At 36.8% G+C, this 13,136-nt stretch overlaps 1 protein-coding gene across 2 annotated transcripts in view; it reads left to right on the forward strand.

The window, feature by feature from the left end:
• Window positions 1-555: 555 nt before the first annotated feature.
• The window catches only part of cpne4b (copine IVb), a 54,033-nt gene continuing 41,452 nt past the window's right edge, over window positions 556-13,136 (forward strand). Inside the window, exons 1-2 of one of the 2 annotated variants that reach the window (XM_079590031.1) lie at window positions 556-817; window positions 4,296-4,486. In XM_079590031.1, coding sequence (XP_079446157.1) covers window positions 4,316-4,486 — 171 coding nt within the window. In that variant the 5' untranslated portion in view covers window positions 556-817; window positions 4,296-4,315. Of the gene's footprint in view, window positions 818-4,295; window positions 4,487-7,259; window positions 7,375-13,136 lie in introns of those variants that run through there. The other variant, XM_079590032.1, reaches the window with a different exon arrangement.

The following is a 13,136-nucleotide window of genomic DNA, read 5'->3' on the forward strand; positions in this document are numbered from 1 at the left end:
ACAACAAGAAAGAAAGAAAGAAAGAAAGAAAGAAAGAAAGAAAGAAAGAAAGAAAGAAAGAAAGAAAGAAAGAAAGAAAGAAAGCAATAGAATAGAATAGAATAGAATAGAATAGAATAGAATAGAATAGAATAGAATAGAATAGAATAGAATAGAATAGAATAGAATAGAATAGAATAGAGTAGAACAGAATGGCATTGATGCCTATTTTTATGTTCATCTCATCCTGGGCCGTATCTGAGCCCCTTCACTCTGGATCTTTTATTTAAATATATTTGACACAGGAAAATAGACTGATGTGGTGGCAATTGTTTGGTTTTAATTTATAAAAAGTCGAAAAACAAATGAATCATGTACTCGTGGTCATGTTGGCAGACATGTTAATACATCAGACATGGGACTTGGGCCCCGAATCATTCCAACATTTCACAGCATTGATTAGCTCAGGCCCTGCCTGTAGTCACAAGATCTCACACCAACTGTAATTCACTGAACAGACCGCCAGAGTGCAGGATTTCACTGTTCGCACCCTGCACTTCCTCTCCAGCTCTCCATACGGTGGAGGATTAAACAGTGAAGTTAACTGGAGCGCGCGCGCCTGCCCTGCTCTTATGTTGAGAGAGGAGACTGCGGGTCGGACTATCTATCACCTTTTCAACGCTCAACCCGATGGAGCTGTTTTTATCACCGTAGACAATCTGGACATGGAATCGGATGGAAAATGAGTCCAGTGCGCTAACTGCACCCTGACCGATCTTAATACTGAGGAACTTTTTTCTGGCATCGCTTGGGATTTGTTCTTATACTTAAAGAGTGGGTAAGTTTGATCCATTTTATATCAAAACGCGCAAGAATTTGGTGTTTTACGCATTGGTGGAATAACCATTTTACCTCACAGTTTAATGCATATGGCCAAATATATTCATGTATGGACACATTTTGCATTTTATGTATAGCCTACATAATAAATATTAGTCTGTCAGCAGTGATTTTGGAAAAAAAATGAAAGTGCAGTTCAGACTTGTAGGCTACTGTTTGAATCCCCCTACCACTTGCGCATAGTTCGTAGTATGTTATTCTTTATAATAGGAGATCGATTACAACGTGATCCGTCTAACATTTAATATTTCATTTGAGTATGTGTCATTAAAATAAGAAAATATCTAAAAACCCTATTTCTGAATTAAACATAGTAATTCTGATATTTTTTGGAAAGCTAAAAGTTAAACATTACTACATGGTGTAGCATCTTGCCAGAAAAAACAAACAGTTTTATTATTATAAAAAAAAAAAGAAAAAAAAAAAAGAAAATGAGGGAATCCGTTTTTAAAATTGCACTAATATATGGGAAACTTTTGCCTGCCAAATCAAAAGTTTGGTGTAGTATAGGCTATGTGTATATATATATATATATATATATATATATATATATATATATATATATATATATATATATACACTTTAAAAAAAAATGTTGATTTAACTTAAAAAAGCAAGTTTCCTTGTTGCCTTAAAATTTTGAGTTCGTTGTAATTAAAAATTTGAGTTAATACAATGAAGAAGAATGGTTTAATAAACAGAAACTCAAAATAGTATGTTATCTTCACACATTAGTTATCGAAGTTGATTTGATAAAAGATAAAAAGTTGTGATAACAAATCATGAAAATATTTTTTTACAGTGTATATATATATATAGCCTATATATATATATATATATATATATATATATATATATAGTGCTGTCAAATCGATTGATATCGATTGAATCAATGTTATGTGCAGGTGAAACTCGAAAAATTTGAATATTGTGCAAAAGTTCATTTATTTCAGTAATTCAACTTAAAAGGTGAAACTAATATATTATATAAACTCATTACATGCAAAGTGAGATATGTCAAGCCTTTATTTGTTATAATGTTGATGATTATGGCTTACATCTTATGAAACCCCAAATTCAAAATTAGAATATTGTGAAAAGGTTTTCATAAGCTGTAAGCCATAATCATCAAAATCATAACAAATAAAGGCTTGAAATATCTCACTTTGCATGTAATGAATCTATATAATATATTAGTTTCACCTTTTAAGTTGAATTACTGAAATAAATAAACTTTTACACGATATTCTAATTTTTCGAGTTTCACCTGCCTATATTATATACACATTTATATTTTATAAACAAACTTTTATGTTAGGTGCGATTAATCTCTTTGACAGCCCTAACACACACACACACACACACACACACACACACACGTACACATTTATTCCTATCCACATAAAAACAGAGCACTTGGAGGCTTTGTCTGTTTATTTTGATCTCTACATTTTAGTAGTTGCACAAGTTTTCCTCAGTCCTTAGTGAGTCCATTTTTGCTCCATTGGATTCATTCAGCTGTTGTAGAATAAAAAGTCACTGCAGACAGAGATTAATCGATTCTTGTGTTCCTCATTTGTAAATCGCTTTGAATAAAATCGTCTGCTAAATGAATAAATATAAATATTTACATATATATGTAGCAAATCTGCAGCTGTTGTCCATGCACCTTTATGGCACAAATTAACACCATGAAAACTAAACCACTGGTGCGCGTAAGGCTGTCCAGCAGCACAGCTCATATGAGTGCTTTGATTATTCATCATATTTCAGGAAACCCCATGCTTTCCAGGATTATTTCAATACATGCAATGCAAACAGGCTACACGGGAGCATAACAGTGCCCGAACACCTGCGCGAGGGCTATTCACACGCAGTCACCTCAATTCATCTGGCCAGGTGCATTCAAATACTGCATCAAAGTGGGACACGCTTAGGATTGCTTACTGTAAGAACTGCTAGAGGTTGCTAGCAATAGTTTTGTCCATCTTGCAGGGCTAGAAGGCTCAGGAGGGTTTCAGCAGCCCGTAAAGGCACGTCGGCCTCTTTTATCTAAAAATAACAATAATGATAACAAAAATGTTGCTCTCAAAGGAAGCAGAGGGCATGAATAATTAAGTAACACACAGAGATACACATTCTCTGTGGCATGGTCTCGGAGTATTGGGGTCAGCTCCTCACTCTGTGTTCCAGGGAATCTCTCCCACGGGGACGACGCTGAGCTCATTCCACACGATGCCTGACTGAAGAACAATTTCCTTATAAATCAGCATTATCGGAGTCTCCGACTTGACAAGTCAGCCGTTTTCTGTTTTAATCAAAACACTTATCGTGCTCGAACTTGTCCATTCAAAAGTGTAACATGATTCATTCAAATTATTTCAAGGACTGCCTTCCTCTAGAGACTAGTGTAGCTAAAAATGTTTTGTCAGCTAACCTATTAAACATGCTTCATCTTAACATGACTGGATTTAAGTTCAAAACTTCTATTTCATGTGACTGAATCAACCTGACTACGTGAGGTTACACCAATGAAAGTATGTTTTAAGTGACAGGTCAGATAGATATGGCTTCTTAAGGTAAGCGTAAGGTGAACGAATGAAAAGTGGGGCAGTTTTGGTAGATTCAAAATGGTGCACTGATAAACAAGAAAATAAAAAGAACCATCATCCTCTCAGTTTTTTGTGATTCAACCATCGTAATAAATGTAAATATATTAAAAGTGTAATAATAATATTAAAATAATATCTCATGTAATTCATATTTGGTCAATATATAGACCTTTGAACACTGCATTTTATTTTTCAAGTTTATGAAGTATGTTTGCTGCAATTTAAGGTCTACAGAAAATATTCTGCTGGAAAAGCATGTCACCTTCTCTTAATGTGGTCAATGTGGTCAAGGTGACTTTTCGAAATTTGTAGCTGGTTCATTTTGATTAAAGTGCCAGGTCAGTCTCTGCATCACTGAGATGATTTATTATCTTGGTCTAAGAAACTGTGTACAACCAGCTACCAGAAGCATGACACACACTAGGCGACAATATGTACACTACAAAGTTTGGGGTAGGTAAGATTATTATTATAATTTTTTTAATTGAAAGATGTCTCATGCTCATCAAAACTGCATTTATTTGATCAAAAATACAGTATAAACTATATTGTGAACAATTATCATGATTTGAAATAACAGTTTCTATTTTATATGCTAAGTTATCATTTATTTCTGTGAATTTTTATGAAAGGAAATCCGAATGGCAGCACCGTTTTTAAAAGGTGGTGTATCTGTGCTATATCGCATGTTTTATGTATAAAAAAATCCCCACTATAAACATACAGGTGATTTGTATTATTATTATGATTATTTATAGAGATTTATATGTATCCACTAACGCTAAATTATATATTCTTTCACAGCTTAAAAACAGGAACGGAAAATGAGTAACATCTATGAGTCCGCTGCCACCACGCTGGGCCTCTTCAACAGCCCGTGTCTGACAAAAGTGGAGCTCCGTGTGGCCTGTAAAGGAATATCTGACCGGGATGCTCTGTCCAAGCCTGACCCCTGCGTTGTCCTCAAGATGCAGTCCCACGGACAGTGGTTTGAGGTGTGTTCTTTTTTTAGGTTTTGTATGCTCTAGCACAAACAGTATGATGTTTTTTCATGAAGGAACATCTCATTTTCACCTACACAAAAACACAATCTAGAGTGTGATTGCCATAATGTGTGTTTGAATACCTTTTTTAACAGTTTACAATGACTTTTTTCATACATCATTTCAAAGAAACAACTGTTTGTGTGTCAGGCAATCACACACTCCCATTCTTCACATTGAAACTGTAGTGAATATTTCAGAAAACTTCTGGTGTTATTGTAAAAGTTGCATACTTCAGTAACATTCCTTTCACAAACACTAATCTGGACTGAACAGAAGCTACTTATACAGTGCACGAGAACCAGCTCTTTATGGAACCGTATGTACTTGTGCATGTGTGTGTGACTGTTAAAGGCTGATTAGTGTTCTGAGGCTGTAGTCTATGCTGTGATGTGAAAGTAATATTAAACAGCGCCATTAGATCACAGAAAGCGTTCTAACTGTCACGCTGTCTTGTGCCTCGCTAACAAAAACCAAAGGCGAGGTTGTGCACTTCTGCAGTAACTCAAGTGAATTGCCATGTTATTTTTTTGCTAGTTGTCTGCGAAAGGTTTCAGGTGCAGCACAAAACAGGTGTTTCTGACACACTGGGGTTTTGCTTGGCACAGTTAAGGGTATGATCCATAATTAATAAGGCAAAGCCATTTGAACTCCAGCTGTGAGCACTGAAGTTAAAAACAAAGTGATGTGTTTGAAAATATTTTAAGGCGCAGTAGTCTGGAGAATCTCATGTAACCTGTCAATAAAATGTTCAGCTTAAGTTTTTAGGACCATTACGGTTGTTTTCATTGTGACGTTACTTTTCGGGATAATTGAACACACTCTCCCCTGCATTCATTCCCACTACTGTGAAGCTGTCAGAGTTATATTCTGTTTTGGTCATGTTTTTTTGTGTTTTTGGTTCTGTCATGTTTGCCTGCGTTAATTTGACACAGTTGCCTATAGTGTGTCTGATTATTGTATTCAATTCATCTGTTGTCTAGATAATTATCTCATTACTTCTTATGTATTTATACTCCTTGCGTTCCTGCAGTCTTTGTCCTGTCTATGTCAATGTCGAGGTCTTTTTTGAAGTCCTTTTCTCTGAGTGATTGTCAATTAAAGACTAAAGTTTCCTGATGTATTCTAGCCTGGCTCCGCCCTCATATGTACTTCCGCTCAATTTTCATTTTCCTTCTTCGTGCGCTACTTTTGTACAATAACCCGTGACAGAAGCAACAATGAATCTTGTTTTTATATTCTCATTGCCATAATGTGACTAAATATCAGAGGCGGACAGAGTACACAGCTTCATTACTTGAGTAAAAGTACAGATACCCCTTGCTAAATTTTACTCAAGTACAAGTAAAAGTACTACAGTCAGATGTCTACTCAAGTAAAAGTACTGACGTACTTGTTTTTAAAAGTACTTAAGTATCAAGAGTACAAGAGTACATTTTCTAAATATTGCATTACTACTGCCACAGTGCTTACATTTATGTACAGAAACGTCCTACATGGGGTTATGAAAAATGTTAATGTTAATACCTTGGATAATGTAAAAGGAATTTAAAGTAAAATCAAGTAATTTTCATCTTTTTACCACGTTGCTTTATTTAACATTTCGCACTTGCCCACAAAGCAATAGCACAATAGCAACGCTCTGACAAACCTCTGCTAGAGTTTTAATGGATTTTTTGCACCCACATTTGAACTAACAATTGTGTGTACATGTGAGTTTCTCTGTTTTTCATCAATCAAATCAATAAACCTAAACCAGCAAAGAAGGCAATATAGCAATGTTCTGACACACCTCTGAACCACACCTCTGAAAGCTGATTGCTGATAGGCTGTCCCAATCAGTGGCGCCTGCACAATCTAGTCACGTTTGAGAGGGAAGTAGTAACGGGTACTCTACTCAGTACTCACGGTTATGGATAGAAATGTAGTGGAGTAAAGAGTACAATATTTGCCTCTCAAATGTACTTGAGTAAAGTCATGAGTACTCCCCAAAAATTATACTCGAGTAAAGTACAGATCCCTCAAAATTGTACTTAAGTACTGTACTCAAGTAAATGTACTCCGTTACTGTCTGGCTCTGCTAAATATATATATTATTTAAAGGGGTGGTAAAATGCCCTTTTCACAAGATGTAAAAAAAATCTCTAAATTGCACAAAATACCCCACAGATATTTATATAGCATGTTAAAGTTATCACTTTTTGAGGATTTGCCAAAACGCACCGTTTTGTGCCTGTCCCTTTAAATGCAAATGAGCTGCTGCAGAGGGCGGGGTTTCAAGAGCTCATGTTAGCAGCTGCGATTACCTCACGCAGACAATGGCCGTTTCTCAATATGTGTTCTTGTCTGTACTTGTGTTCTTGTGGACTTGTGAAACGTCATCAGTCGCTGCCCAAGTACTGTCCTAATTCAAAAGTTCACATCTAGCCAAGTCCAGTTCAAATCCCCGGATGTGTTCTTGATCCGCCCTTTTACCGAGGATGCATGTAGAGGCAGAGAATGTCTAATAAGGGCATGTACAATATACAAAATATACATAAAGAGATTACCGGAGTAGCCAGAGCGTGCTGAGTGACGCGATCAAGAACGCCGCTGTCCCATTTGCAGAGTAACCGGACTTGCGTCCTCTCGTCCTCGGAAGTTCGTTCTCCTAAGTCAAACTTGGCAAGTCTGAACTACCAAGGACGCAAGTCCGAAGTTTGCGTACTTGGTATTGAGAAACGGCCACACTAAAATGACAGAAACTGTTCTGCCTTTAATGTTAAAACGGAGTCAGACAAAGATGGAGAGACTCAAGAAGAAGTGACAACATGTAGAATGCAACAGGGCGTCTCTGAATGGTTAGTGGATGAATTTGTGTTGCTGATGTGGAGTTAAATATCTTTAATTAGGATACTGTCATGGTAATCTATAAATCGTTTGTAGAGGAACTGTTGTGAGATGCACACAGAGTGACTTTCTAGCTTGTGAAAAGATGGATGCTAAAGTTTGAGCTGACTCACAAATGTACACTTATACAACAACTTTTCCTCTTCTCAACATGGACTGCGTGTTCCCGGGTGCAGGGTTTATGTACAATTTTGGGTTGGTGGGTTTTGTCAAGTAACGTTAACGTTAGTCCCTACCAGCCGTTTGCTGTAGTCCTTTTCTTTAAAAGCAAATATCGTCCTTTGCTTTGAACTTTGAGCGTTGTAACTTTGCAGATGTTGTTTATGCTCAAACCGAAAAATTTCACACTAACTAAAGTTAGAAAATTTTAATCATACTCAACCACCCCTTTAAAGAGATATACAAAAATGAAAATAATCTAATTTACTCACCCTCATGTCAATCCAAACATGTAGGCCTATATGGCTCTTTCTTCTGTGGAACAAAAGAAGATATTTTGAGGAATGTCATTGTGTCATTTTTTGTCCGTAAAATGAAAGTCAATAGTAACCAAAACTGTATGGTTACAAACATTCTTCAAAATATCTTCTTTTGTGTTCTGAAGAAGAAAGAAAGTCTTACAGGAATAGAAGGTGAGTAAAGGATGAAAGTATTTACATTTTTTTGGGGTAAATTGTTCCTTGAAATGATACTATCCCTTAAAATTGAAAAATGCATACATCATGGACATGGTAGTGGGACACTTATTCAAAGACTCAAAGATAAAAAGAAAAGAAAAGAAATCACTTCCATTTATTAAACGTTCTTTATTATGTGCAAATAAATGTGAACTAAGCATAGTACTATAAAAAACAACTGTTTAAGTCCCCACATACCTTCTTCAGTGTTAATCTTGTAATTTCTAGGCTTTACTAACCAACACATGTGTAATCAATTGGTCTAATACAAACCGGTTAATCAGGTAATTTGGAAAGCATGTTTTTTTATGTTCTGAAAAGCAAAGCAAAGACCAGTTACAGGAAACAATAAGTTGGAAAGTGGTAATAATATTATGCCCCTTTTAACAAGATGTAAAATAAGTCTCTAATGTCCCCAGAGTCAGATTGTGTATGTAAAGTTTTAGCTCAAAATACCCCACAGATAATTTTTCATAGCATGCTAAAATTGCCACTTTTTGGAGGTGAGCAAAAACGCGCCGATTTTGTGTATGTCCCTTTAAACTTACACTGTGTCATTTTTTTAAGTTGATTCTTAGCAAAAAACACTTTGTTCTTTCAAAATTATATGTGCTCATTATTGTATAATTACTTCTACCAAATAATAAAGTATTCTCTTAAGCGTAAAATCTGCCATTTATAATACATACGAGTGAGTCGTTCGAATAGCGGAAGCCATGTTGCACCCCCATATTAAAAATACATTAGCCAAAGAGGGACATACCTGGAAATTCAAGCTTCCCCTTTCACGTTTTTACACTCAGTGGCACCGTGACGAATGCGAGGGGGAGATTACTCGTGACTGCCGGCAGATTTGAAATAATACGGCCACCGTAGGAGTTAAAACGCCCTCAGAATGGGAGGGGCTAAAGTAATATTCAGTTGGTAGTCATATACAATTTCACTGCTAGATGGGAGTAATTCCTACAAGCTTTAAATGCAAATGAGCTGCTGCTCCCGGCCCCCTTTCAAGAAGTGTGCAGAGCTTCAAAAGCTCATGCGACAACATAAAAGGACAATTTCACACACTGAAAAAATGTCAGAAACTGTCAGTGTGGTGTTCAGTCTTATATGTTTGAATTGGAGTCAGACAATGATGCCTGCCAGAGAAAATATGCTGCATGGAGATTGAACAGGTATAGTTTAGTTTAAAGGGCACCTATTATGGAATTTTGAAATTTACCTTTCATGTAGTGTGTAACATAGATCTAGGTGAACAAAAACATCCTGCAAAGTTTGAAATATGAAAGTGCACCGTATATAAAGTTATTGTCTTTCAAAAGTGAGAGTCGACTCGGAGTCATTTTTATGAATCGTTAGAAGACCGAAGCTTTTTCTTTGACTAGATGACGTCAACTTGTCAAGTTATTTGAATACGATACGCCCACTTATTGCGTTCCAAGCAGTATGCTATGTCTATGGTTCCAAGGCCAGGGAAAATATCATGGCGACGAGACGCTGTGTTCTGAAGTGCAGAACTTTTTTCATCTGCCCAAGGAGGAGCATTTGAAGACTAAGTGGCTACAATTCATATAACTATACCACAGAAGTATAGTCCGAGCCTTGTGCTTTGTTCGCGCCGTTTTGAAGACGATTGCTTTTTAAATGCAATCAAACTGGGATTCGCGAGCTGGCTGATATTGAAGTAACTTAAGGTTCAGTTCCAAGTGTATTTGCATCAGCTTCCTCCTCCGTATCACAACCTGTAAGTGTTATTAATAATTTTTGCTTTTATATTTTATGTAGCATGCTTAATAATAATTTTGTTTGTTGTGTAAGCACCGTTTAGCTTCTAGGTCTTCAATGACAATTGTATTGAGATATGTGAAGTGTTTGTCGTTGTTTTCGGAGTTGTCTTAAAGAATAGAATAATACCTCGTAGTAACGTAACTGCATTTTTTTTTTTTGTAAAAACGTTATGTTTATGCATCGGGCTAACGTTAATTCAAACAAAGACTGATTGTGCTTTTACAATATGAACTCTGGGCTATGCTCGCTAACATAACATTACATTCTTTATCTTATTTTTCGTTTTTTACTACAAACTATAAAGCAGTGGACTATAATCATTATTATAATACAATTTAATTGATAAAAGCATCATTGTACTCCGTGTTAAAAATAAGTATTATCTCTGTAAACACTGCTGGGTCATCTGACCAATCACCGCAGTTTAGCGTCGCGCAAAGGAGGGGTTTGAAAAACGAGTCGTTGAACGATTCATTTGGGAGTCGGTGAGCAAATCAGGTAAAAATAAATGCATATTATACGAAAACAAAAGTGTTTTTTGTCATTGCATTCATGTAAAACTGTTGTTGGGGACTCCCACAACAACATTAGGAACATTTTAAATGTCATAATAGGTGCCCTTTAATTATGGTTATCATCTTGCTTTTATCCACTATTAGTACAAGCCTGTTGTAGCAGACCCCATCCGAATGAAATGATGGCCAAAACTTTGCTGATGAGTTTCATGAAGTTTATTGCAGATCACACAAAAGATGAAGAGATTTATTTATTTTCAAAAATAAAACTCATCCGTAAATCTAAATCTCTGTTTTATGTTCACTCTTACATCCAACAACAAAACACCTGAGTTGCTTACGAGACATTCTTGTCGCTACTGCTGCTCCGGCCTGAAAAAAATGGCGGACAGTGTAAAACTCGCTCAGGGCGGAATATATGCTAATACGGCAGAGTCCGTCTGCAGTCGTGGACGGGGCCTGTACAAAGTGATGTCGCTTTGCTCGAAATCTGCGAACGGCTTGTTCTGAGACACTGTTTATGATTTACGGGGTTAAAAAAAAGAGTGGGTGGATTTTTATCATTATAGGGTGGTGGTGTACACACACACTGGCAACACATATTTATGTTCAAAAACGCCATGTAACAGTGAATTTTGCATAATAGGTCCCCTTTAAATTATGTAAGAAGAACACTAAATAATCACTGAGAACGAAACATCTTTTTTGCACCATGCATAAAGTGCTTTATTTGCATATATTTGCCCCTGTGAACTAAGGAAGAATGTTTGGAAATATTTGTTTATGGACTTTATGCACAGCCACACTACTTCCTGAACTTTAGCCAGCTCCTTTGTTTCCTGTCTGCCATTATTAGACAAACTGATTAATCCAGGTGTGTCTGATTATTGTTGTTGGTCAGGCACACCTGGATTAATCAGTTTGTCCAATAATGGCAGACAGGAAACAAATGAGCTGGCTAAAGTTCAGGAAGTAGTGCAGCTTGGCATAAAGTCCATTCTCTTTTTTATATAGATAAATGTAAGTAAGTTGCAATTTGAGTATTTGTTATACTGCCTTAAAGCTCCAGTCCGTAACTTTTTTGGGTTAAAAATTATCCAAAATAATTTTTTGAGCAAGTACGCAAGTGTTCAAAACTATCTGCTTACCTTAGCTCGATTTAAAACGGTAATCTTGTACCGGTAATAATGTTTTTAATTCCAGTGGTACTGGTGGATTTCCAAAGGAAATTCGAGCATCTCTTTGGGTCATTACGTCACATTTGTTAACATAAAGAAGGTGTCTCGGCTATAGGCTATATTGTGTGTGTGAGGATGTTGGAGGTGGAGATGTATAGCCGTTTCTCACAGTACTTGATATAATTAAACGTATTAATTTGATGGCGGATCCAGAAAGGTTCAAACGACAATCAGCAGTGACGAGATTCACCCGTTGTAAAATGCAAAAGACTTCGTTCGGACTTCGGAGTGGCTACAGAAAAAAAGAGACTGCAACCGGGCCCATGCGAAAACAAGGATAAATATCGGAAGGGCATAAATGTAGTCACGCAATGCTGATGTTGTTAACATTACAATTTGAGAACAAAGTATTTGCGCGGTTTTACGTGATATGATAAGCGATCGTTAGATTTAATCAGCGCGATTTACTGCAATGCTTTTTTCCCCTTAGTTGGTCAGAACAAAAGTGGATGTTACTTGTTCAGATGACATTTCCGGTGAAAACTCTTATGTTGGTCGTACTTCCAAAAAGTAGCCTATAATCTGTGATTTTGAATGACAGTATCCACACCACGGTGACGGACAGCCGCACATTCTCCTCAAAACATTGTGTTCATCCGCGCAGTGCCGTGTCGAGGCACAACTCACGTAAAGTTGATAATTCTGCGAATGACTGCAATTGCAGATTTCAAACAGAGATGGCGACAAAGAGGAAAAGCTACGGACTGCAGCTTTAATGTACGCTTATTTTAATTTAAGAAAGCTGTACATTACAATAATTTTTTTTTTATTATAATGGGAGTAGTCAAAGAGAAATGGATGCATTACAAGAAATGAGAACTGATAGATTGAAAGATAAATGTGCTTAATTGTCCTGGAAATAATATCACAATGCAACAACAACAAAATCTTAATGTAGGTTTTTGTCATATTCTGAGTTTGTTTTATTCATTTTTGTATTCTGTTTGATTTAGTTATTCCTGTTCAGTTCTTGTTTTGTTGTCATTGCTAATTGGTTCTGTTCATTCTGTTCCCTTCTGATCTGTTGCTATGGTTACACATTGATTGTAGTACTTTGTTCAGGTATTTATACCCTCCGTCTTAAGGCCTCATTATACTTCTGCGTCAAACTCACGCCGTAGCTACGTGTGTATCGTGCGTACTCTTCGGCGTACCCTGACGTGCACCTCTCCAAAAATGTAACAACGCGTCAATTCTACGCGGACCAAAGCGCTGTGATTGGTTTGCTAGAACCCCTCCCTCGTTTTTCACACGCTCCCTCTGCATGTGTAATTGCGCGTCAAAGCGGACAACGACGCAGAAGTATAAACGAAAACCAACGCACTGCCTACATCGTAGAGGCTCCGGCGTAGGTCCGACGCAGAAGTATAAATCAGCCTTTAGTTTACCCGTGGTCTGGTGTTAGTCAGATTTAGTTGTTAGTATTTCTTACAATTTCTCAGTTTTTGGGTCTAATAAAGACTTTTGGGTCCTGACTCCTTCGTCTCCTGACAGT

The sequence above is a fragment of the Phoxinus phoxinus genome, assembly GCF_949152265.1.
Source record: "Phoxinus phoxinus genome assembly, chromosome: 19".
Classification (NCBI taxonomy): domain Eukaryota; kingdom Metazoa; phylum Chordata; class Actinopteri; order Cypriniformes; family Leuciscidae; genus Phoxinus; species Phoxinus phoxinus.